We start from the raw sequence: 26112 nt of genomic DNA, 5'->3' as shown, positions 1-26112 counted from the left end.
GTAGAAAGACAGAATCCCACATGAGCCCCCATCAGGATCCACCCAGCAACCGCCATCTAGGGCCAATGCTCTGCCCAACTAGGGCCATGCTTGCAACCAAGCTAGTTATAGCACCTAAGGCAGAGGCTCCATTGGAGCCATCCTCAGCGCCTGGGCTGATGCACTAGAACCAATTGTGCCATGGCTGCAGGGGTTGGGAGGGAGAGAAAGGGGAATGGGAGGGGTGGAAAAGCAGGTGGTCGCTTCTCCTGTGTGCCCTGACTGGGAATCGAACCCAGGACATCCACACAGCAGGCCAATACTCTACCACTGAGCCAACTGATCAGGGCCAAAAATGTTTTCTTAACCAAATTCCAGGAAGTGAATAAAGTCTGGGATAAATTTTCTGTTTAATAAACCATTTACATTTTTTTTCAATTTTCACTTTAATTCTACAGGGAAAGGTAAAGAGAGTGTGGGTGAAGAAGAGACTAGGAGAAAAGCTGCACACCAGGGTCATAATGAATAAAAGCTATGCTAAAAGCTATCTTCATTTATCTTTCTCTTTTTATTTTTTTCCCCGTGTACTATTTCTATTGATCCTCATGGCTACCTTTGAGATAGAGACTATCCTTCCTTTAAAGTTGAAGAAACTGAGAACGATTAATTGGCTTGCATCTGATCACAGTTTAGTAAAACTGGGTGGGATTACAATCCATTTTTAACTACAGAGACCTAAGCATTACACTTGAACTGATAAAACTAAAATGGACTGGATGAAAACTAGGTTAGGTTGCTCCCAGCAGACTGATGTTATTCAGAACACATTAAAAGCTAGACCAACCAGCTTACTTGACAAGAGACTAAGAATGTATCCAGGCAACTTTTCCTGATGTCTGATGAATGAGGCTCAATAAATTCACCCATTCCTTCAACCACAGGCATGATACTATGTCTCTACTCTTATGGGGTTTATATTCCAGAAATGAAATTTTAAAAAATATTAGGGAAGTTTTCTAAAGAGATGAGAACTGAACAGACAACTGAATAAAAATTAGCTTGTGGAGGAACTGAGACTGTTCTAGGCCAAGGGAACTACAAGGACAAAGAAGCAGAGGTAAGAGCATGTTGGAATGTACAAAGAATGGCAAGGAAGTTGTGGCAAGAGTATCACGATGAAGAAAAAAAGTAGGAAATAAGGCCACAGTGTTAATCAGAGGCCAGTCCTTGTTGGGATTTAAAGGTCACTGAAAGGCTTTGCAATATATAAGATCATGAAGAGCCAGGGAAGTGGAGAGGGGAAGGGAAGGGGTAGGTATTTAGAAGAGCAGGAGAAGCATGACCTATGTTTTAAAGCAGGGGTCAGAAACCTTTTTGGCTGAGAGAGCCATGAACGCCACCTATTTTTTAAAATGTAATTCCGGCCCTGGCTGGTTGGCTCAGCGGTAGAGCGTCGGCCTAGCGTGCGGAGGACCCGGGTTCGATTCCCAGCCAGGGCACACAGGAGAAGCGCCCATTTGCTTCTCCACCCCTCCGCTGCACTTTCCTCTCTGTCTCTCTCTTCCCCTCCCGCAGCCAAGGCTCCATTGGAGCAAAGATGGCCCGGGCGCTGGGGATGGCTCTGTGGCCTCTGCCCCAGGCGCTAGAGTGGCTCTGGTCGCAACGTGGCGACACCCAGGATGGGCAGAGCATCGCCCCCTGGTGGGCAGAGCGTCGCCCCATGGTGGGCATGCCGGGTGTATCCAGGTCCAGCGCATGCGGGAGTCTGTCTGACTGTCTCTCCCTGTTTCCAGCTTCAGAAAAATGAAAAAAAAAAAATTAAAAAAATTAAAATGTAATTCCATGAGAGCCATACAACGACCAGTGTACATTACGCATTATCCAATAAAAATTTGGTGTTGTCCCGGAGGACAGCTTTGATTGGCTCCAGCCACTCATAACCATGAACATGAGTGGTCGGAAATGAATGGATTGTAATACATGAGAATGTTTTATTTTATTTTTTTCTTTTTCCATCATGAAATGAAGTTTTGTTTTGTTTTGTTTTTGTATTTTTCTGAAGTTGGAAACGGGGAGGCAGTCAGACAGACTCCCGCATGCGCCCGACCGGGTTCCATCTGGCATGCCCACCAGGGGGCGATGCTCCGCCCATCTGGGGCATCACTCTGTTGCAACCAGAGCCATTCTAGCACCTGAGGCAGAGGCCATGGAGCCATCCTCAGCGCCCGGCCAACCCTGCTCCAGTGGAGTCTCGGCTGCAGGAGGGGAAGAAAGAGACAGAGAGGAAGGAGAGGGGGAGGGGTGGAGAAGCAGATGGGCGCTTCTCCTGTGTGCCCTGGCCGGGAATCGAACCTGGGACTCCTGCACGCTAGGCAGACGCTCCACCACTGAGCCAACCGGCCAGGGCCTGTTTTATATTTTTAATGTTATTATTATTTTTATTAAAGATTTGTCTGCGAGCCAGAGGCAGCCATCAAGAGCCACATCTGGTTCGCGAACCATAGATTTCTGACCCCTGTTCTAAATGGAATACTGGAAACTATAACACTGGTTGTGGAGAAACAAAATTACAAAGAAAAAGTAAAAGCATAAAGACCATGTAGGAGAACCTTTTTGAGTGATGAAGGAAGCTGGGATTATAGGAAATCTGCAGAGATGTAGAATGGAAATGGAAATGGAAACTTTTAGGACAGACGTTAGCTAATTATATATGGTCAAACCAATAACCATGGATGATGGAAGAAAAGAAGGTCAGTTTCTAAGTAATCACTGTAAGAAGTTACTGTGCACTCAGGCTCTGCAGGTTCTAGTTACTATTCCTAACCACTATTTCAACATGCTCACACATGCGCACTGCCAAACAAAGGCCTTTCCAGGGAAGTTCCCAGAGTGCACTTGCAGATGATTCAATTATTATATGATGCAGACTTTTATATTTCTTTTTCTTTTCCTTTTTTTTATTAAATGAGAGGCAGGAGGCAGAGACAGACTCCGGCATGCGCCCGACTGGGATCCACCCGGTAAGCCCCAACCAAGCAATGCTTGGCTGGGCTGCCTGGCTGGGCTGCAGCTCTGTTGCTCTGTAACTGAGCTATTTTAGCATCTGAGGCCAAAGCCATGCAGCCATCATCAGCACCTGGGGCCAAGTAGGGGAAGAAAGGGGGGGAGTAGGGATAGATAAGTAGATGGCTGCCCCGACCAGGAATCGAATCCGGGACATCCACATACAGGGCCAATGCTCTACCACTGAGCCAATCAGCCAGGCCCTATATTTTATATTTAAATGAGTATCTCAGAACAAGTGCAGCCGGCTCTAATAAATTCTCATTAAAGTACAGCAGCATTAAACAAGTAACATCCCTGCAAAGCATTTTCTAGCTAGCCTCCTATTTCTTTGCATAATAAGTACCTTCAGTTTAATAAACTAACTGGCCTAAAATGCCCCACTCAATTTTTTCTAGTCAAAGTTTGCAACATTGTTTCCAAAGATAATAAAACTGGTTAGTAAAATCATACAGGTTTCAAGCATACAACTCAAAACAAGGAGTAAACCATGCAGTGTGCAGCTGGGTTGTTTTGTTTAAGATGCATACTCCGCCCTGGCCGGTTGGCTCAGCTGTGGAGCGTCGGTCTGGCGTGCGGGAGACCCGGGTTCTATTCCCGGCCAGGGCACATGGGAGGGGCGCCCATTTGCTTCTCCGTCCCCCCCCCCTTCCTCTCTGTCTCTCTCTTCCCCTCCCGCAGCCGAGGCTCCATTGGAGCGGGGATGGCCCGGGCGCTGGGGATGGCTCCTTGGCCTCTGCCCCAGGCGCTGGGGTGGCTCTGGTCGCGGCACAGCGGCGCCCCCTGGTGGGCAGGCGTCGCCCCTGGTGGGCGTGCCGGGTGGATCCCGGTCGGGCGCATGCGGGAGTCTGTCTGGCTGTCTCTCCCCGTTTCCGGCTCAGAAGAATACAAAAAAAAAAAAAAAAGAAAAGAAAAGATGCCTACTCCACTGGCTAGATGTTACCCTAACACCACGTATGTACTTTGAGACACTTGCACGATAACCATCAGCATATTCACCATGAATGAGTTCCTCATGGCTGGAACCTTCAACCTTGGTAATGTATTCCCAAAACACTTATCAACTTCTCTTCATAGTGTAAAAGAGCTGGATTTCCCATTGCCTTCTGTAAGGCTTTCCTGAACCCTTCTACTCCACCTCACCACTATAAGCAACAAGCCCCATTTCACAGGCCGCCTGCAGTGTTAAACAATGTTACACAACATTCTGTGGTTCACCCGAAAACTAGCTTCATGCAACGCCTTAGCTTTCTTTCAGCTTTTATTCCTCCTCTGCTTTCACACAATATTCCTCTGTTTCCCCCACCAACGGGGCCTAACATGGTAAAAAGCAAAGACAAAAACTAGGTGCTAGTCCCAGCTATCTCTATTGCTTTATAAAGTGCAAATAATATATATGCCAGGCCTCCGTCACAATATTGTTCTGAAGTCTAATCCAATGAGAAAAGCCTGAATCTGTCATGTGCCGCCCAAAGGTAAGAGCTCTGTGAAGACGTATTCAGACAAAGCTTGACTCAAAACCAACATGACCGCCTGACCAGGTGGTGGTGCAGTGGATAGTGCATAAGCCTGGGACGCTGAGGGCCCAGGTTCAAAACCCTAAGGTCGCTGGCTTGAACGTGGGATCATAGACATAAGCCCCAAGGTCGCTGGCTTGAGCAAGGGGTCACTGGCTCGACTGGAGCTCTTCGGTCAAAACACATATGAGAAAGCAACCAATGAACAGCTAAGGTACTGCAACTAGGAGTTGATGCTTATCATCTCTCTCCTTTCCTGTCTCTCTCTCTCACTTTAAAAAAAAAAAAAAACCACGAGCAAAATAAACGAAAAACCAATATGACATGTCATGACCAGTACCTTGCAGTCACTCAATAAACAAGTAAAATAAGGAGTGTTTTCCTCCAATAAAGGGATGAATAGAAGCATACTGGCCAGGTCCCACAGTGTCACTGCAGGGTCCCTGGCAGGTAACTCCTCATTTTCCAATCCTTATACAAGGCTTTCTTTCACAAGGAAAGATTCTAATACTGTTACGTTGAGGGAGACGGAACCTGAGAAGCCAAACTGCCTTTACCTGCAGTTTATAAAGACAGCACTAGAAAAGAGGATCAGGACTAGCCTGAGAGGCAAAGGAGCAGCAATGTGGGTTGAAGCACATCACTTACGAACCGCGTGACCTTGGTCCACTCCCTCACCAGGCAAACCCCTCCTCCCGTCCACAGCTGTAAACCTAGCGGAAGAATCCCAGCCGGACCGCATCCCGGGACTGCGGAGACTCCAGAGACCACAGCGCGTGCCTGTTTGGCGTGCTGGCCAGTTACAGCCCTGCCTCTCCGCGCTCGTCACCCTGCGAAGAGTCCCAAGCTCTTTCGCAGGCGAGGGATGTGACCCTTCCGGATGCAAGACGTGCCAGGACAGCAGTTTCGATTTCCGAAGAATAAGGCTTAGTTCCTCCGCCGTCCCAGCACCGCAAGCAAGCAAAGAATCCTCTCCCGCTGCCCACAGAATACCCGCGGGCTCATTCCGTGCCGGCATGGGTTTTCCCAGCCCGGCTCCGCAGCCCACCAGGGTCCCGAGAGGTCCTGGACCGCCGGAGGGGCGTTGCCATAGGAATAACATTCAAGACCCCCGCCCGAGGTGCCCGGGAGAGGCTGAGAGGAAGGTTCGCGACACCTGTTCTGCCCCGTGCGGCCACGTCCGGCCGTTCCCTCTCAGGACTGTTTGTCCCAGCCTTCATTATCCCTACAGTTCCGCGCCTTCCCGCCGGCTCCACAAAAACCCTACCTTCCGCCATGTCGGGCCGGCCTCGCCTGCAGACTCGCGAGAAGCGCGCCGCTTAACTGGGGCGGTGCATAGCAGAGGCCCCAGGTCTCGCGAGAGTCGTGGGAGGTCCGGCAAAGGGAGGAGACGAGACTACGAAAAAACGGTGAATGAAAGTGGAGAGGGTAGCCAGATACATGGAAAAACGCGAGCTGGTTGGTCTCTTTTCATCTAGTGCTTTCGAAGTCCGGGACTGACCAGGCTCTATCATATTGCACTCCCTAGGGAAGGCACCGAAAAGGATGGACACAGCGAACTAGACTACTCTGGAAAAAACTCATCCGTAAGAGGGTCTAGAGAGGGATTTTTGGTTTTTGTTTTATTTTTTGTCTTAAGTTATGTTTGTAAAAATATGAGAAGCTGAGAGAAAAGAGCCAGAGGCGAGAGAAAGGCTAAAGACGGTTCTAAGTCCTTGGGGAGGTGGGAGGCCCTTCCAGCGAATACAGAAGGAATTCTGGAAAAGGATTGAGACCACAGGCAGGTCACTGTTATTCTGCTAAAACATTGGGAAACAAGAACATGCATGCAGACAGATGTGAGGGGGTGGGAGAAAGATATCGGGGAGAACGCTGGATGACATCAATTTTATGGTGAAGTTCTTAGGCAAGGGGACCAGAAGAGTGAAGAAAATTTGGGAAAGGACTGAGGTTGGAAGTCTTGGTTTCAAGTGTCTCCTATATGTATTTTTCAAGCAAAACTCAGCCACCTGGCTGAAGGAGAGAATACAGATTATAGCATTGGTACAGGGCTTGGGATTTATTACCCCCAAAGAAATTGAGAGTGCTCGGGAATACAGCTCAGCTGCAAACTGGGTTAAGAGCTGAGGTAAGGAGTTATGAAACTGCAGGTCTCTGCAGAATTGAAGACCAGTGCAGTGCAAACAAGGTGGTGAGAGTCCTGTGGTCAGGGTGGCAAACTGAAGTTCGTAAGTTAAATAGCACTAGGAAATGGTAAAGTCCAGGACAGGGCCATAGGCTGCAGTAGGTGAAGTGGAAGTGAGAAGCTAGGAAAATTATATTGGAATTTAGAGGCAGGGGAAGAAGGAAACCATAAACCAGGTGCTAAAATATTTTGTGGTTGTTTGTTTGTTTGTTTTAGTGAGAGACAGACATGAAGGAAGAGAGAAGCATCGATTCTTCCCTGCGGCACCTCAGTTGTTCCATCGCTTTCTCCTGTGCCTTGACCCTGGGGGCTCCAGCTGAGCCAGCGACCACAGGGTGATATATGTATGGTCTCACACTCAAGCCAGTGACCCCATGCTCAAGCTGGTGAGCCCGCAATCAAGCCAGTGACCTCAGGGTTTCAAACTTGGGTCCTATGCATCCCAGGCCAACGTTCTATCTATTTTAGCACCTGGGCAGGCTCAGGTGCTTAAATCTTTAGTGAATGTGTGGATGACTAATACCAAAAAATGGGGGTGAGGGGTTTAAAGGGTAATGTAATTGAATAGCATTAGACCTTTCAAAAAAGATTTTTATTTAAAGAAGAATCAAAAGAATGTTGCATGTACCCATTCCTAGAAGCATCAACAGTTATGGACTGCAAGGCAAGTAAGTGGTGGCCTTCGAGAAGAGCCAAGAGATGGTGGGTTGAAGGATCTGAGAACAGAATGAGGGTGTTAGAACAGAAAAGGGGGAGGATTTGAAGTTGGAGAAGTTTTAGGTGTTACCAAGATTAAGCATTTGTGGGTAGTGAGGTAGAAGTGGAGAAGGAATTTGGAGTTTTAAACATGGAAACATAAGATCATGGGAAAATTTTTGAGGAAGAGTAATTCTAGCTGAGGGACACCTGGGACCTGGAAGGGAAAAAGTATTGAAATATGTAAGAATGATGGTATGCTCAGGGAAATGAGGTTCCAGTTGTGGCAGGAGACTAAAAGGTGTGAAGGAGGTATGGGCAGGGAGGTGCTTAGAGGAGTTGCACTGAGCAAGCAGCACTTAGACCAAGGAGGGGAAGGGAATATTGTGCTTGCCAGGCTCAATGGAGGTGCCATACCTCAAAACTTCTCTGTCAAGCATGGGTTATAGGTGTCCCACATGGTGAGCCCTTGGGGCCATCAGCGTGGCCAGGCAAACCGGTCTCCTGTGGCCATAAGCAGCCTCATTTGTTTCTCTTAACAGTACCCTACAAATATTTACTGGGTCACAAGATAAAAATGATGTAAGAGTGGTTGGGAAGTACTGTCATAACTGATGCCTGCTTTTACAGCATATGACTTGCCTTTGCCTCACCAACACCAGCCTAATACAGCAGCTGTTCAGAATGTCTGGCATACAGCAGCTGTTCAGAATGTTTTAGTTACCATCACTGTGACCTATACTGGGAGTCAGGAGAACTGGGTTCAAGTTTGCTCTGCAACCGATTTGCTGTGTTGATCATAGGCAAGTCCCTGCAAGCTTTACATTGCCATCTCAGATTCTACATTTCAAAAGGGAGTTGGACTAGATGCATGGCTGTTAGTGATTTGGGGTCATGACCCCCTTTATTTATTTATTTATTTATTTATTTATTTATTTATTTTGTGACAGAGAGAGGTACAGACAGGAAGGGAGAGAGATGAGAAACATCAACTTTTTGTTGTGGCACCTTAGTTGTTTGTCGACTGCCTTCTCATATGTGCCTTGACCCAGGGGCCACAGTAGAGTGAGTGACCCTTTGCTCAAGCCAGCGACCTTGGGCTCAAGCTGGTGAGCCTTGCTAAAACCAGATGAGCCCACACTCAAGCTGGTGACCTCTGGGTCTCAAACCTGGGTCCTCTGCATCCCAGTCCCACGCTCTATCCACTGCACCACCGCCCGGTCAGGCATGACCCCCTTTTTTTGATGAGAACCCTCTCCCTTGGGATCACACATGTAGGAATAAAAAATATATATATGCCCTTTCACTTTGCTTGGACTAGATGCCCACAGTCACAAGAGAATTCACTTTTCTTTTTTTAATTTACTGATTTTGGAGAGAGGAAGGAAGAGAAACATTGACTTGTTGTTCCACTTATTTATGCATTCATTGGTTGATTCTTGTACGAACAATGGGGAATCAAACTCACAACCTTGTCGTGTCAGGACAATGCTCTAACCAACTAAGCTATCAGGCCACAACAAAAGAGAACTCGCTAAGAGGTTTAATCAACTCAAGGGCTTGACTAGCTACCTCATCAAGACCTACCTTCAAGAAGCCCTCTATCAGAGGTGAAAGCACTCCTTATAGAAATGCATTTAATATAATCCTTCCACTGATCCTTGTCTTCTGAGTGGGCTCTTACTGGCTTGAATCCTCTGAGCTATAAAGCAGGGGTTTTCAACCTTTTTTACATGTGGGAAATGGGTGAAAATAGTATTTCAGGAACCACTAAGGTACAAATCACCCTGAGCATATGCGTGTTCAACTTAAGATCAGGTATATAATCATATATCAAGGTGGTTAAATCTTTCGTGGACTGGCACAAAATTTCTGGTGGACTGGTCCGTGGACCAGCATTTGAAAAACATTGCTATAGAGGACTTCTTAACAAAGCCTGTAAAATAAAGCATCTGTAGTACTCAGTGAACTACAATACCCAACAGACTTGGATGGAGCTACATTAGATACCTGAAATATATAGTCATCTTAAAAAAATCTAAGCACTAGAAAACATGGTTTTAGACCTTAGATTTTGCTGTCAGTTTAAGAGGAACCATGTGGACTTGTCTCAGGCAGGGAACACGAACTGCAGAAGGGATGAATGCTGACTGCCTGAAGAGCACACGGGAACAGACTTGCCAGGGAGACAGAGCCATAGCATAATAGGAGGAGGGAGGGAGGGAACCTCTAGACTGGAAGTCCAATGAATTGGGTTCAACTACTAGCCTCAACACAGCCACTCTCTATGTGACCTTGGAAAAGATGTTTCTGGAGTAAGGAGAGTAATGGCATACAGTATGTAAGGAAGGTCATGGAAATGAATCCCGGCTGCTAAATTTGCTTGCTATATGGTCTTGAAAAATTTATCTGAACTTGTTTCCTCACAAGAAACTATTACTTTGAAGGCTCTGTGTAAGAATTTGGCTACTTTATGAAACCTAGACAGGCCTGCCACAAAGAAGCTCTATAAATAGGAACCGGTGCTCTTTAGGAATAAATGAGATGTCACAAGTGCTGTTATACTTATTCCTAATGGATACTGCTGGGAAGGGAAAAAACCAAGTATTTTTCCTACGGCTTTCTGTGCAGCTCCTATGTCTAAGATGTGTCTGGCTGCCTTTTATGAACCTTTTCCTTCTCCTTTAGTTTATTCCACCTATTTGAATAGGATTCAAAATACTTTAATCATTTCACTCCACTTCGGTGATATGCTGACTAAACAAGCCAAAAAGCCTAATCCTCCCTTGCCAGATTACACACATGTGAAACTGAGCAGCCAAAAATACCTTATCCTGGATAACTTGCTCTGCAAACTGAATCCCGTTGAGGTTTGCAGTTTCCCAGAAAATGAAAAATATTAATAAGGTGGTTACAGACCTATCTCTACGAGGGGAAGGGAGAAAATCAACTAGGCCTTCCTCAAGCCAAGTTAGTGCCTTGCACACCATAGAAACACTCAAAAAGCTCATCTGAATTTGAAGCAGCATGCAAACAAAAACATTTTTGTTATGTACCTGGAGTAGATGGTTATGCATAAAGCTGATCAAGTTCAGGAACATCATCTGCACCCTCCTGTAATAGTCTTATTTCAAATACATTTCCCCGGGAAATTAAAACTGAAAAATGCCTGACCAATGGATCGATTGTTGACCTGGGACACCGAAGACCCAGATTTGAAACCCCAAATTCGCCGCCTTGAGCACAGGCTCACCAGCTTGAGCATGAGGTCGCTGGCTTGAGCATGGGATCATAGACATGAATCCCATGGTCGCTGGCTCGGCTGGAGCGCCCTGGTCAAGGCACGTATGAGAAGCAATCAGTGAACAACTAAAGTGCTGCAACTACCGAGTTGAAGCTTCTCCTCTCTCTTTAAAAAAAGAAAACAAACACACAACTCTGAAAATTACTCCCAATCTTTCCCAACTGCTCTTTAGGATTTTCTTGGTTTTTTTTTTTTTTTTTTTAAGATTCTATTTATTCATTTTAGAGAAGAGACAGAGAGGGGAAGGTGGGAGGAGCCTCAACCCCCGTATGTGCCTTGACCGGGCAAACCCAGGGTTTTGAACCAGCAACCTCAGCTTTCCAGGTTGATGCTTTATCCATTGCATCACCACAGGTCAGGCCCAGGATTTTCTTGTTTTTTACTCAGTTGCATGTTCTCAAGAGTTGTGAGGAAGAAGACTTAATACATACAAGTAGTGGCTGGCAACTTGTATGAAAACAAGTTATCTTTCAACACCAAACGCTGTATATCCACATGAACTCTATGTAAGGATGCAGGGTGAAAAGCTGGATATTGAAATCTTACTTTTTTAAAAAAAAAAGTACTCAGTCTTGACTTTTGGCCACTAACTTACTAAGTGGTCCTGGGCAGGTATTTGGGCCAAGTGTGCCCATCTGTTTAAAGCAGGGAAGGTGATGATTGAGATGGTGCCTGTGGTCTCTTCCAGTTCACATTTGGGTCTGGATTCTTCACCTTTTACTTATTTTTATAGTACAGCCAGTTTAGGCCAAAGTCAAAATTTCCAATGGTGCTCATTTTATTTAGATTCTAAATCAGCATCACAGAAAAACTCTTGATTAAAGATGGGTACTCGGCCCTGTACTAAAAAATTTAAGACCATTGTATTAGTTTGGAAATTAATGTCCTACCCTCTTGGTTCCTTCTTTAAATGAAGTTTTAAAAATTACCAAGGTTCCCCTGTGGACCTTTTGGTATTGTGTGCTGTTTACACAGAAAGAATCTCACCTGCATCCTAAAACCAAAATAGCCCATGATACAGCCTCTAAGTCATCATTTATTGATTTATAGAGCCCCCATCACATGATCGAGGTGCTTTACAATACAGTAAACATCACAACAAAACTCACATATTTAAATACAATCAACAAATTACAGAACTAAAAATTGGAATGAAGCAACATTATGTCAAATTTCAAAGATGCTGAGAAGTGGCAGTACAAAAAAGGTAATTCCACCAACTGGAGACCAGATGGGCAAAGATACACAGGCACCACAACCCCAAATGGGCAGATTGGTAGAGGGTGAGTGAGCATAAGATAAAATTCCACAACCAAGAATGAAGGCCATTAAAAAATATGACACCCAAGTGATCACAGAACCAGTGGAATAACCTCACAAAGATATTGCCTAATAATGACAAAAAAACCAACCTCATGGATTTAAACTCACAGAGGCCAAAAAGCCACTGAGATCATCCCATTATGAGCACAGACTGAAATTTATAAGCCTTTACAAGAACTTGGAATAAATTTAGGAAGCAGCCAACACTTCTACAATTAGACTATGTAGATGTCAATAGCTGGCACAAAGTTAGGGAGAAAAATCCTTTTCCTAAGGCAGAGAGGACTCACCTCACACTAATGGTGAGGGACTGGTGGGACAATAGCCACCTGGATAAGTGTCACCCAAGTGTGATTTAATAACAAATATAGAGGCATTGAAATTCACATTGTTAGATGAACTTTTAGGAAGGCACAGATGACACCTCTGACAGAGGAAAAGAAGGCAAAACATCTATCAAGTCCTGTATTTCCACATATAGCATGGTCAGGACACCAGGTGGAAAGGAGTGTGAAGAAAGGTGCACTCATTCCTGCTTCTCTCTTCTTCTCCCCTAGATCTAAGCCCTAAACACATACGTTTATATCCAAGTAACTGCATAAAAGTGGCACTTAAAGTTCAAGAATAGTTGTCCCTGAGTTACTAAATCATGTTTCTCCCTGAACAGTCAAATCGCCAGGTTTTAACTCAACAGATCGCTAGCAGAATTCAGCAATAGAAGAGCAAAATTCAGACTCCATTTTGTCACAACCACCACCACGTGAACAATTTCTGATGTAAAAGGATTGCTTTCAAAGTCCCATGTAGGTGTGCAGTACTGGCACTTTGGGGCAACAATAGTCTTCAGAAAAAAAGTTAAAGTTCTTGAAGAAACTTGGGCTACAATGAATAAAATAAAAATTTTTAACAGTCATTATACATTTATGGGTTTCCATATTGCTTCAAAGTGAACAGCCTGGGTTAGAGACAGCCTGGGATTTAGAAAAATCACTTTCTACGGTGACTACATCCTTAACCATTTTACTTCTGTTTAAAAAAGGACATGCAAAGTTCATAGAGGGCTAGGCTACTTGCAGGAATCTTTTCATCTGCCAAAGTATCTCTCCAAACTCCACAGGGCAGAGATGTGCCAATTCTCATCGATTCTCACAATTAAATACCATGTCCTATCTGGTGTTGTCCCTTATATGACAAGACTACTTGATAATCCTAACCTAACACCAAATAGAGAGGGGTCTGGCCTGCCTTTAACACTCCACATGGTCATTTTACCATTTCCTTATGTTGTTTTTTTAAAAGTATGAAATATATTTATGCTCAAACATTAATAAAATCCAAGTGCACCATGTCAGTGACAGAATCCCTATGTCAAATAGCAAAGCATTTCCACCTCCGTAACGCTTTGAAAGTCACATAAGAATCTAGATGGAGACAAATATATATACTGCCATGGCCATGTGATTTTCAAGTATGAAAAGTTTGTTTGCATAAGGAATCAACCTGAGATTTTTTCTAAACTGCACTTCTCTGGCATTCAGTATTATACCTTCATTCAATATAATAAAAGCCAACAACTTGACAATTATTGGAAAAAAATTATATTTTGGAAGAACTTACTACATAAGGTGACAGAATTCCAAAATCAAATTACATGAAAATATACATCGCAATTTCTTTGTACAATAAGTGAGAAAAATCTGCAGTACAGAAGAATAGAGGCAAAGAAATATGAAGGGCTAAGGACCAGGGTATGAAGGTAAATAGCAAACCCAGAAGTGAAGAAAAAGCCTGTAGCTGTGCATGCTTTATTCATCCAACCTTAACAGTCAGTAACTAGAGGGCAAAAATAAAACCAAATTAGAATTTTGTTTTTGAGGTAATTTCAGTAAATTGAGTTCAGAACCAACCCTTTTTAATTCTTGGGAATAATGACAGTTCAAGAGCTCTCAACGGCCAAAAAATGTTATTGCTACATCCAATCCAAGTGATGAGTGCAACTACAATACAAAAAGGACAAAGCACCTAGTGATGACCCCTCTTCCGAAGTCATCATTAAAAATCAAGTAGCTGTTTATTAAGTATGTCAGTATTTGAACTAAGTGATTTGAAAATTTTCTGGCAGATAGAAGAGATAAACACAAAAGGGAGTGTGTCAAAACAAAGAAGATACAAAAGTTTAGTAAATGAAGAGTTTAATGAAGCCTCAATGCTTTAAAGGAAATTAAATGGAAACTTTTAATCCTAATTGCTTTTCATCTGACATGCTTTTAGAGTCTTTTAAAACAAGAAACAATGAGTTAGGGGAAGAAAACCTGCTAAAATCTTTTAGAATTTACACGATTCTTATTCTACTACAAGAAAGCATTATTTGGTACAAGGTGTATTTGTGGATGTACATGAACAGTATATATATTATCCGGATCATGTTGTGCTATGTACAGGTCTTTACAATTCTTCCTGAAGGTTAAAACAGTTCATTAGAATTCAAAATGCGTAATCATCTGTAAGTTGGCACTTGTTAGGCTCTTGTCAGCATTGATACTGGCATGTTTTATTGCAGCCCAGTTCCAGCCAGTGTTTGCCAACTTGTTACAACAGAAGTCCAGCAATAGGTGGGTAGAGTGCAGGAAAAACAGTGCCATGTTTCTCAATTGGAGACCTACAATAAAACAAACAGCATTATATAATTCATTTATAAATTACAAAAGAATTAATTGATCATAAATTTTATTCCTATGCTAGTTCTTTAAAAACAAATTCTTATTTTTATTTTAAGCTCACTTTTGCACTTGTCCAACATGACAGCCATTTGGCCATTTTGTTTTCAATCTAAATAATAGTAAATAAAATTTAGTTCCTCAGTTACACTAGCCACATATCAAGTGCTCAAGATAGTTAGTGACTATCGTATTAGACAGTGCAGATACAGGATTGTTTCCATCAGTGTAGAAAATTCTGTTGTACAGCCTTAATTTAGATTTTTTGATGCTCCAAATGTACTGCAACTTATATAGTATATCTAGAGTCAAAAACAGAAGAATTACCAAAAAGTCGAGTGATTGGAAATTAAATATTTAAGGATAATCAGAGAAACAATTTAAGATTGCTATACTTCTCAACTTGCTAAATTTTAGCCAATTCTCTAAGTTCAGTCCAAACACATTTTCTCCATGAAGTCCCCACAACTGACCCCTTATCACAATTAGTTTTCTATTGTTTTGTAGTTGCAGGCCTCAGGTCCTCTATTAGCGTAGAAGTCAATGACCATAATTAAATAAAATCAACTACCACCTTATCAAGTGCTTATCATGTGCCACACAGTATATAAAGTGCTTTACAAAATCTCAGGTAATGCTCATAATCACCATATGAAGGAGTGTTGCCCTATTTTGCAGAGAAAAGTGAGACAGCTAATAAGTGGCAGAGCTTCCTGCTCAAAAAAGTTAGGAAAAAACTAAGTTCAATTACAAAAAAAAAAAAAGTGTCATTCAACGATTGGGCTTCTCAGAGCCTTTATTATATTAATGTGTGTTTTGACTATGTAGAAGGAGCAAAGGAAGGGGACAAAGAGGATAACACCTACTAATATTCCATCGAATTGAGTGTTTCAAAAACTTAGAAAACTGTATTGTGTGCCAAGCACATTGTTGGGTACAAAGAACTTGAATAAAGGATGACTAGGAATTCAAGACATATACTTTTAAACTAACAAAGAAGTCAAATGTACTTAGTATTATGAAAATATTTAACTCAGGCCCTGGCCGGTTGGCTTAGCGGTAGACCGTCGGCCTGGCGTGCGGGGGACCCGGGTTCGATTCCCGGCCAGGGCACATAGGAGAAGCACCCATTTGCTTCTCCACCCCCCCCCCTCCTCTCTGTCTCTCTCTTCCCCTCTCGCAGCCGGGGCTCCATTGGAGCAGGGATGGCCCGGGCGCTGGGGATGGCTCCTTGGCCTCTGCCCCAGGCGCTGGAGTGGCTCTGGTCACGGCAGAGCAAGGGCCCGGAGGGGCAGAGCATCGCCCCCTGGTGGGCGGAGCGTTGCCCCTGGTGGGCGTGCTGGGTGGATCCCGGTCGGGCGCATGCGGGAGTCTGTCTGACTGTCTCTCCCCGTTTCCAGCTTCAGAGGAATACAAAGAAAAAAAAATTTTTTTTTAATTTTTAACTCATACCAGGCATGTTAAAAGTTCAGTATGTCTCCTAAAGCCCTGAATGAAGTTATTAATCTTATAATCACCCAAATTCAACCAAACCAAAACTCTGTTGTGGGTAGAAAGAGAGCTGTGGGCCTACCTGTGGCCCTAGTCCGTAGTTCCTGAGTAGAACTACTGCTAATTTTTTTAAGATTGTTTTTATTTATTCATTTTGGAGAGAAGAGAGAGAGGGAGAGAAAGAGAGAGAGAGAGAGAGAGAGAAAAGGGGTGAGGAGCAGGAAGCATCAACTCCCGTATATGCCTTGATCAGGCAAGCCCAGGGTCTTAATTATTTTTTTTATTTTTTATTTTTTGCATTTTTCTGAAGCTGGAAACAGGGAGAGACAGTCAGACAGACTCCCGCATGCGCAGGACTGGGATCCACCCGGCACACCCACCAGGGGCGAGGCTCTGCCCACCAGGGGGCGATGCTCTGCCCCTCCGGGGCGTCGCCATGTTGAGACCAGAGCCACTCTAGCGCCTGAGGCAGAGGCCAAGGAGCCATCCCCAGCGCCCGGGGCCATCTTTGCTCCAATGGAGCCTTGGCTGCAGGAGGGGAAGAGAGAGACAGAGAGGAAAGCGCGGCGGAGGGGTGGAGAAGCAAATGGGCGCTTCTCCTGTGTGCCCTGGCCGGGAATCCTCCGCACGCTAGGCCGATGCTCTACCGCTGAGCCAACCGGCCAGGGCCTAAGCCCAGGGTCTTGAACCAGCGACCTTAGCATTCCAGGTCGAAGCATTATCCACTGTACCACCACAGCTCAGGCAGCTGCTGAATTTCTTTCCAAAAGGGTTCAAGCAATGTAAATGGTCCCTAGTACCTGATCAGGCAGTGGTACAGTGGACAGAATATTGGCCTGGGATGCTGAAGACCGAAGTTCGAAACCCTGAGGTTGTCAGCTTGAGTGTGGAGTCACCGGTTTGAGCACGGGATCACAGATATGATCATATGGTTGTTGGCTTGTGCCCAAAGGTCAACTGGCTTGAGCAAGGGGTCACTGGCTTGGCTGGAGCCCCAGGGTCAAGGAACATATGAGAAAACAATCAATACACTAAGGTGCCACAACAAAGAATTGATGCTCATCTCTCTCCCTTCCTGTCTGTCCCCCCCTAAAAAAACCCAGTCCCCAACGAAGCAATAAATGCACCAAATATAAATGTATCACCCTCGCCATAATCAGGTTCTATCTATTATTTGCATATAGGTACACATATGTGCACCCATTTCTTATTAGAAAAATCTAAGACATATGGCATATTAAAACTCAAGAGACATTGTTATAGAATAAATATTGCAACTTTAAGGTAATATTATTTGAATGTTTTTCCAAAGACTACACTGTACTCAAGTTAATCCCTGGCCAATTAATACCTCAGTGCTCAAACAAAACTGTGTACAAGCTTGGGCATTGAGTAATCCCTGTGTATGAACAAGAAATTTCAGGGCCACAAAAGAATCAATTAAAAACTTTCTATGTGAGGCTTTTAAAGAAAAATACCCTAGAGAGGATTGACTGATGAAAGTTGTTAAATACCTAAAATCAGGCAATCCAGCCTTTTAATAGTGAGTATCCAGCTTTAAACAACATTAGCTTTTAGCTTCCTTCATCAGAAATAGACCTATTACCCCCCCCCTTTTTTTTTTAACAGAGACAGAGAGAGTCAAAGAGAGGGATAGATAGGGACAGACAGGAACGGAGAGAGATGAGAAGCATCAATCATCAGTTTTTCATTACGACACCTTCGTTGTTCATTGATTGCTTTCTCATATGTGCCTTGACCGTGAGGCTACAGCAGACCAAGTAACCCCTTACTCGAGCCAGCAACCTTGGGTCCAAGCTGGTGAGCTTTTGCTCAAACCAGATGAGCTCACGCTCAAGCTGGCAACCTCGGGGTCTCGAACCTGGGTCCTCCGTATCCCAGACCATGGCTCTATCCACTATGTCACCACCTGGTCAGGCTATTTTTCCCACTTTGAATAAAATGCATTCTCAACAGAGAAAAGCCTCAGTACAGAAAAGCAAGTTGCTTGTTCTTTTCCCTAGAAAGACAAATGAGAAAATGAAGTAACTGCATAACACTCTAAATGGCACTGACCTAAATCATTTACATTTTTGTAAGTAAATCCCATTTCTAACTTAAAATATGCATCTGCTGTTAAAATCACACTTTTTTATATTAATTGAGATTGTATCAATTGTCTAGTTTTTGGATCAATTGTCTGGTTTTATGAAATAATTTAAGGTTTTGTTTTTTTCTTCCAACCTCTTAATTTTTCCTGACTTTTAAAAGTCACAGTTCTGGAAAGGTTTCACTTCAAAAGACTACAAACGTTTCCATTTATTTCTAAAACTAAAACCAAATCATTCATTTCCAATGTGGCTACACAACTTAATCTTTTTAAAAGGCCCTAAAAATACAAAGCAGTCAAGTATGCTTCCAGATAAAAAACCACTTTTTGATATCACAGACAATAATAAAAGTAACTATTCACTCAGGGGTAAATGTTAAAATAATCTCAACCATTTTTAAATGAAAGCAGTCCGTAAGTTAAATGGCTTAGTACCAAGAGTTTTTTCCCATTACTTTCACAAAGATGCTTCTAAAAGTTTCAATTCGCCCTAAACTGACTGCTATCCAGCATACTACTAGATGACAACTCTCCCCTCATCATCAATACACTGGCTTTTCCCCCAAAACAGATTCCTATGTCTTACTCTTTTTTTTTTTTAATGTCATAGCACTGGTGACTACCCACATCCTCTTCCTTTCTGAGGTCTGTAAATGTCTCACTATCCAAGCTCTCCTCTTTGTATCTAACCAGTCCACATGTTTTTGTTTCTGTTTCTTCCATCTGTTTCCCTCAACCTGGAAATTGTACAAGATGCTGTCCTTGGCCCTAAAAAGCAATGCTCTCTACACCTAATAAATTTTCATCTCTACTATGGGGACTTCCAATCTCACCAGCAGCTCTGTCTAACCTCAGTCCAAGCATCCCAACCATTCAGTACTTAGCCATGTGCTGACTTCTCAAAGCCATGCTCTGCTTCTATTCCCACTGGCACTCTTAATGTGCCTTACCTTTTTTATTTTAAATGCTTGATCTAACTGGTTAAATTAACAGCTTGTTAATTGGCCAGGATAATGCATCTACAGAACTTAATGATGCCTTTGCAAATAGTAGGCAATTAACAAATATTCATTAATAAATACTGAAATGAGCTCTGTGTCAACTGCTCTCGGTATTACCTCTCATTGCAAGATATAAACATTGATTCTTAATAATATGGAACTGTTAAAGGTAGCAGATATATATTATTGAGCTAGCAAAATATCAAAAGACAATGTTAAATAAAAAGTGTACTATTGAGACTGAACTTTACAATAATGAGGAACAGTAACTAAAATTAATCACTGAAAAAATGAGTGTATTAATTTTATTTAAAAGTCAGTTCTACTAAAAATTCTGGCTGTTACATGGTGCAAAGTCATTACAATGCATGCTGAATGTATCTGGAGAACTTGCAACTTTAAAGAATGATGTTTTGTTGGCCCTGGCCAGGTAGCTCAGTTGGTTAGAATGTTGTCCCCATATGCCAAGGTTGTGGGTTTGATCCCTAGTCACAGCAAATAAAAGAAACAACCAAAGAATGCACAGATAAGTGGAACAGCAAACTGATGTTTCTCTCTCTCTCTCTCAACTCAATCAATAAATTAAAAAAAAATTTTAAAGAATGCGGCCCTGGCCAGTTGGCTCAGTGGTAGAGTGTCAGCCTGGTGTGTGGATGTCCTGGGTTCGATTTACAGTCAGGGCACACAGGAGAAGCGACTATCTGCTTCTCCACCCCTCCCCATCTTCTCTCTCTCCCTCTCTCAGCCATGGCTCCATTAGTTTGAACACACTGGCCCCAGGTGCTGAAGATGGCTTTGTGGAACCTCCACCTCAGACACTAAAAATAGCTCAGTTGCAAGCACAGCCCAAATAGGGGTTGCCAAGTGGATCCAGGTCCAGGCATATGCGGGAGTCTGTCTCCTGTCACTTGGAAAAAACTTAATAAATTTTAAAGGATTAAATTTTAAAAGATGCTTTGTTATTTATTTTTTGAGAGAGAGAGAGAAGCCAGCAACTCCATGCTCAAGCCCGCAACCTCAAAGTTTTGAATCTGGATCTTCAGCATCTCAGGCCAATGCTCTATCCACTGTGCCACTATCTGGTCAGGGATGATGCTTTGTTATTAATGTGTGAACAGTACTGATCTATGTTAGTGAAGATTTCCAAGTATTGCTTCCATACTTTTTAATCGTAAATTATCAGTTCAGTTTCATTATTAACAGTACATTATACTATTTTTCAATTATGCTATTCTATGCAATGAGGTATTGTAATTCAATATATCTTTACTTCTATCTTTTTGATAAGTCAGCTTTAATCTTAGTAAGTGTATCTTAACATAATTTATATTTGACATATGATCATAACATGTGAATGTTATGATCAAGTATAAATTAATCCCACTAGCAAAGGAAATAATATATAATCTCTTACAAAATTTGCATGTGATACTTCACATTAATATTTATTGAATTTATAATATACTATTATCAAGGTAAATACAATAAAATTCTTGGTTATTTCCCTAAATTTATAAAGTACTGTTTATACAAGGTAAAATCACACATAAGCTTAGGTTTCAATTATGTTATTTTGTTCCTCACCAATTCTTTGTTGTAGCCAAGCCTTTTTCTGACTAGAAATGATATAGGTAAGGAAACCAAGCCCTGAGCCTTGAGTGTGTTTGTTGTTCCTAAGATACTGTCATACTTATAAACCCACCAATGCAATGAGCTGAGGTTTGTGAAGACTAACATGGCAGTCGTATCCAGCACAAATATCCAGGATGCATGAAATGCAGGCTGGCATGAAGAATGTTCAATACCAGCAGACTAAGGTAAAATCTAGTACTAACAAGAACTTGATCTAAGATGGTGTAAAGCAAGAGTCAAAGAAGGGAAAAGACATGGACCACTGACTAGATGTGAAGGAGGTATCAGATGTAATGATACTGAAATATGAAATAAGAACAAAATTACTAGCAAAAATAAAAAGGATATAAACAACATGAAAAACAAATAATTTGAAGACTACAAAGTTACTGTTATATCTGGTAGAAACAACAAAAAGTTAATTTTTAGAATATCAGGTTATTATAAGATGACCTAAAAGTAGATATCAAACATGAAAACAGTGAATGGTGGATAGATTTTAGCCTTCTGATTTGCATCTTTGCATCCAGTACATGAATTTAATCACAAAAATAATAAATAAAAATTAAGATATTGTGATACTGGGTCAGGGATAAACGAACCAATAAATCATAGAAAAGTGAGAAACAGAAATATACACAGAAATGTAATTTTATAACATAACCAACACTGTGTATCAGTGGTGAAAGGATGTATGCTTTTAATAAATGATGTAGTCAACAGCTGTACATTGGTGGGATGGAATGGTCAAGTTGAACTCCTGCCTCACACCATATACTAATCAATTTCAGCATATTCGATACATACATGAATGGCAAAATGACAAAACTTTTAGGAGATAGTAAATAATAGTAACATTCTGATGACAGGGAAGAAACTAGGACACAAAAAAGTGAAATCTATATGAGAAAAAAACTAATAAACTCAGCTGCGTTAAAATTAAGAACGTCTTCATCCAAAGATACCATAAAGTGAACTGACAAGAATACAAACCAACAACCTAACAGAAAAACAGTCCAAAGACCTGAACAGGCATTTTATAGAGGAAATGCCAATTGTCAAACATATGAAACAATATGCAGTTGCACTGTTAATTAGGGTAACCACATTAAGTCATAATGATATATTATTTTACACCTTCCACATTAAAAATTTTGTACAAATCTGATAATAACAAATGTTAGAGTAGATAAGAAAATCAAATGGAATTCTTATTCTTGCCAATTGGAGTATAGATAAAACATTTTAGGAAACAATTGGATATTATCTAGTCAAAGTGATTTGCATATACCCTTAACTCAACAATTCTACTGCTAGGTACACAACCTAGAAAAACTCTTGTAGTATCTGTGCAGGAAGAAACAAGAATATCCACATACTCTATAACAGCAAAAACAAAGCAAAACAAATAAGCAAAGCAAAACAAAAACACTCATCACGCCTGGCCTGTGGTGGCGCAGTGGATAAAGCATCGACCTGGAACGCTGAGGTTGCCGGTTTGAAACCCTGGGCTTGCCTGGTCGAGGCACATATGGGAGTGGATACTTCCTGCTCCTCCCCCTGTTCTCTCTTCTCTCTCTCTCTTTCTCTCCTCTCTAATAAAAATGAATAAATAATTTAAAAAAAAAAAAAAAAACACTCATCACAAATTGAAAAATAACTGCAATAAGAATCAAGAGTAGAGCCTGACCAGGCAGTGGCGCAGTGGATAGAGCGTCGGACTGAGATGCAGAGGACCCAGGTTCGAGACCCCGAGGTCGCCAGCTTGAGCCTGGGTTCATCTGGCTTGAGCAAAGCTCACCAGCTTGGACCCAAGGTCACTGGCTCAAGTAAGGGGTTACTCGGTCTGCTGTAGCTCCACGGTCAAGCTACATATGAGAAAGCAATCAATGAACAACTAAGGTGTCGCAACGAAAAACTAATGATTGATGCTTCTCATCTCCCTCCGTTCCTGTCTTTCCCTATCTATCCTTCTATCTGACTCTCTCTCTATCTCTGTAAAAAAATAAAATAAAATAAAAAAGAAAGAATCAAGAGTAGAGAGGTGATTTACCTAATAAAATCCTACATAACAGTAATAACAGACAAAATATAGCTTACATTATAATTCCATATATATAGTTCAAATAATGCAGCAAACTGCTAGGAATACAAACTTAATTAGATTATATATAAAACACAATGATAAACACAGAATTGGGAATATTAAAAAAGGATAGAGTAGCCTGACTGGTGGTGGCACAGTGGATAGAGCAGGACACTAATGTTCCTGGTTGGAAACCCTGAAGTCACCAGCTTGAGTGTAGAATCATCAAAATGATCCCAGTGTGGCTGCCTTGAGCAAGGGGTCACTGATCAGCCTGAGCCCCCCCCCCCCCACATCAAGGCATGTATGAGAAGCAATCAATGAACAAGTAAAGTGATGCAACTACAGGTTGATGTTTCTTATCTCTCTTTCTCTCTCTCAAAAAAAAGGGACAGATGGAGAAAAGGAATATTGAGGATGTAAAAGGTAATAGGGATGGACCATTAAAAAAAAAAGGAGAGCCCTGGCTGGTTGGCTCAGCGGTAGAGCGCCGGCCTAGCGTGCGGAGGACCCGGGTTCGATTCCTGGCCAGGGCACACAGGAGAAGCGCCCATTTGCTTCTCCACCCCTCCGCCGCACTTTCCTCTCTGTCTCTCTCTTCCCCTCCTGCAGCCAAGGCTCCATTGGAGCAAAGATGGCCCGGGCGCTGGGGATGGCTCTGTGGCCTCTGCCTCAGGCACTAGAGTGGCTCTGGTCACAACACGGGGACGCCCAGGATGGGCAGAGCATCGCCCCCTGGTGGGCAGAGCGTCGCCCCATGGTGGGCATGCCGGGTGGATCCCGGTCGGGCGCATGCGGGAGTCTGTCTGTCTCTCCCTGTTTCCAGCTTCAGAAAAATGGAAAAAAAAAAAAAAAAAAAAGGAGAAACCAAGTAACTTAAATGTCACAGTTGGTCAATTCACCTACACCATGTCCTCTCCTAAATCAGATAGGTGCCTTCTATCTTTAATTCCTTGCTAGTCTTAAGACCAAGTAAAACAAGATAGGTAGATGTTTAACGCTCTTGCCATTATATTACAAAATACAATCTTCCTTCAAAAAATATTTGGGAACAACCTGGCTGTTGGCTCAGTGGGTAAAGCATCATTCCAACACACTAAGATTGCAGGTTCAATCACCAATCAGGGAACCTTTGAGAAGCAATCAATGAATGAGTGCACAACTAAGTGAAACAAGCTGATGCTTTTTTCCCCCTCTGTCTCTCCCTTCTTCTCTCTTCCTCTTTCTCAATCAATGAAAATATTTTTAAAATTAGGGTGATCAAGATGGTACAGAATGCCTTACCAGGCGGTGGCGCAGTGGATAGAGCATCGGACTGGGATGCGGAGGACCCAGGTTCGAGACCCTGATGTCGCCAGATTGAGCGCAGGCTCATCTGGTTTGAGCAAAGCTCACCAGCTTGGACCCAAGGTCGCTGGCTCAAGCAAGGGGTTACTCGGTCTGCTGAAGGCCCGCGGTCAAGGGACATATGAGAAAGCAATCAATGAACCACTAAGGATTCGCAATGCGCAACAAAAAACTAATGATCGATGCTTCTCATCTCTCCGTTCCTGTCTGTCTGTCCCTGTCTATCCCTCTATCCCTCTCTCTCTCTCTGACTCTCTCTCTGTCTCTGTTAAAAAAAAAAAAAGGAAGATCAAAAGGTAAAATGGTTACATGGAAAAAACTGTTAAAGTAAGTACTTTATCATTTAGAAGAAAGTATCATTAGGTGTAAATTTTACTATCTCTGGTTTCCGAGTAAAAAAAAAAATACTGCTAACAAACTAACCAGTTTGGTATATCCAGTTAAAAATAGCTGGGTCTGCTAAAAGAGAAAGCAAGTAAGTTAAAAACTATTTCTATTAAGAAATAACAAACTACTAGATACTACTGCTAAAATAATAAAGCCAATGAAAAAAGCAATTCAAATAACTAAATCACATAATTTCCCAAAACATATATGACATTTATTAAGAGGCAAAATAATAGTATAATTTTAAAAACAAACTTACCCTGAAATAAGTGAAGTTACAGTTGTTGAATAAATGTCACTCAAAAGCAGTCTCTTGGCTTTTTCTTACACAACGGGCAACTTTCCTTTTGAATTCTCCATTTCTGTCTTCCCTCCATTCTTTCTATAGGTATAGCAGTGATATCAATTGATTTTATGCAAACTACTCTTACAATCTCAAATACTAATTTTACTTTTGAATATAATGCTTTGGCAATATGTAAGCTGGTAAGAGAGAAAAGTAGCCAAAACTACTTTTGCAAGGCACTCTGCTGGGATAAAAAAAAGTAAAAATCCCCCATGCAAGTCACCTCTACAAGCAAAATTCTCTTTAAAAAAGGAAACAAACATTAACAGTTTTATATTATATTGAAAAGAAAGATACAACTTAACAAATAAGATATTCAGGTTATCTTACCAACTCATAAGCAAGCATAAAATAAAAAAAAAGACATAAAAATGCTGTCTATATAAAATAGGCAGAAGGAGTTCATCAAATTGAGATGATGTTGAGTGCTACTTCAAATATGGGTGGGGTGGGAAGGTGACGAAATATTGCTACCAATGCCAGCAAATGAAAATGGAACACAAAGCAACACCGGCATAGTTTCACACAAGAACAGAGATAATTTTATTTAACATGTAAATAGTAGAAAATTCTCACAAGAATACCCAGCCTTTTCTTTTCTTTTTTAAAAACATATCACCCATTTACAGACAGCAAAAAACCCTAGAAATCTTCGATCTGTGCTTTTGCAGAAGACATTAGAAAAATAACTTTTGCCCTCAAAGCAAGGAAAACACAGAAATCCAATCATTATAATCAATTATAAGATAAACTATAATGTTAACATGTACAGAGATTGAGATGTATGCTAAAGTATTTATGAGTAAAATGTTATAAACCGTAATTACCTCATTATCATTTTAAGTAAAAAGAAGAAGAGGGCAATTCTAGGCAAAAGGGGAAAGTCAACCTCAAGGAAAAAATTCACCAAAAACTACCACTTTGCAGA

General features: G+C 42.0%; 2 protein-coding genes and 1 non-coding gene across 4 annotated transcripts in view; all 3 read right to left on the bottom strand.

Moving 5' to 3' along the window:
• The window catches only part of ANKFY1 (ankyrin repeat and FYVE domain containing 1), a 76328-nt gene extending 70422 nt beyond the window's left edge, over nt 1-5906 (bottom strand). Inside the window, exon 1 of one of the 2 annotated variants that reach the window (XM_066262976.1) lies at nt 5827-5906. In XM_066262976.1, coding sequence (XP_066119073.1) covers nt 5827-5836 — 10 coding nt within the window. In that variant the 5' untranslated portion in view covers nt 5837-5906. The other variant, XM_066262975.1, reaches the window with a different exon arrangement.
• Nucleotides 254-329, bottom strand: TRNAS-GCU (transfer RNA serine (anticodon GCU)). The gene has a single exon. It is a non-coding gene; the product is annotated as a tRNA-Ser (tRNA).
• Nucleotides 5907-11773: 5867 nt separating the features above from the next.
• Nucleotides 11774-26112, bottom strand: part of UBE2G1 (ubiquitin conjugating enzyme E2 G1) — a 127244-nt gene continuing 112905 nt past the window's right edge. Inside the window, exons 5-6 of the mRNA XM_066263003.1 lie at nt 25098-25220; nt 11774-14726 (exon numbers count right to left, since the gene is read on the bottom strand). Of these exons, the coding sequence (XP_066119100.1) occupies nt 25134-25220 (87 nt within the window). The 3' untranslated portion in view covers nt 11774-14726; nt 25098-25133. The remainder of the gene's footprint in view (nt 14727-25097; nt 25221-26112) is intronic.

This window comes from Saccopteryx bilineata, chromosome 2, assembly GCF_036850765.1.
Source record: "Saccopteryx bilineata isolate mSacBil1 chromosome 2, mSacBil1_pri_phased_curated, whole genome shotgun sequence".
Lineage (NCBI taxonomy): Eukaryota > Metazoa > Chordata > Mammalia > Chiroptera > Emballonuridae > Saccopteryx > Saccopteryx bilineata.
Note: the sequence above shows the minus strand (reverse complement) of the source record. Positions and strands in the feature narration are given on the sequence as shown.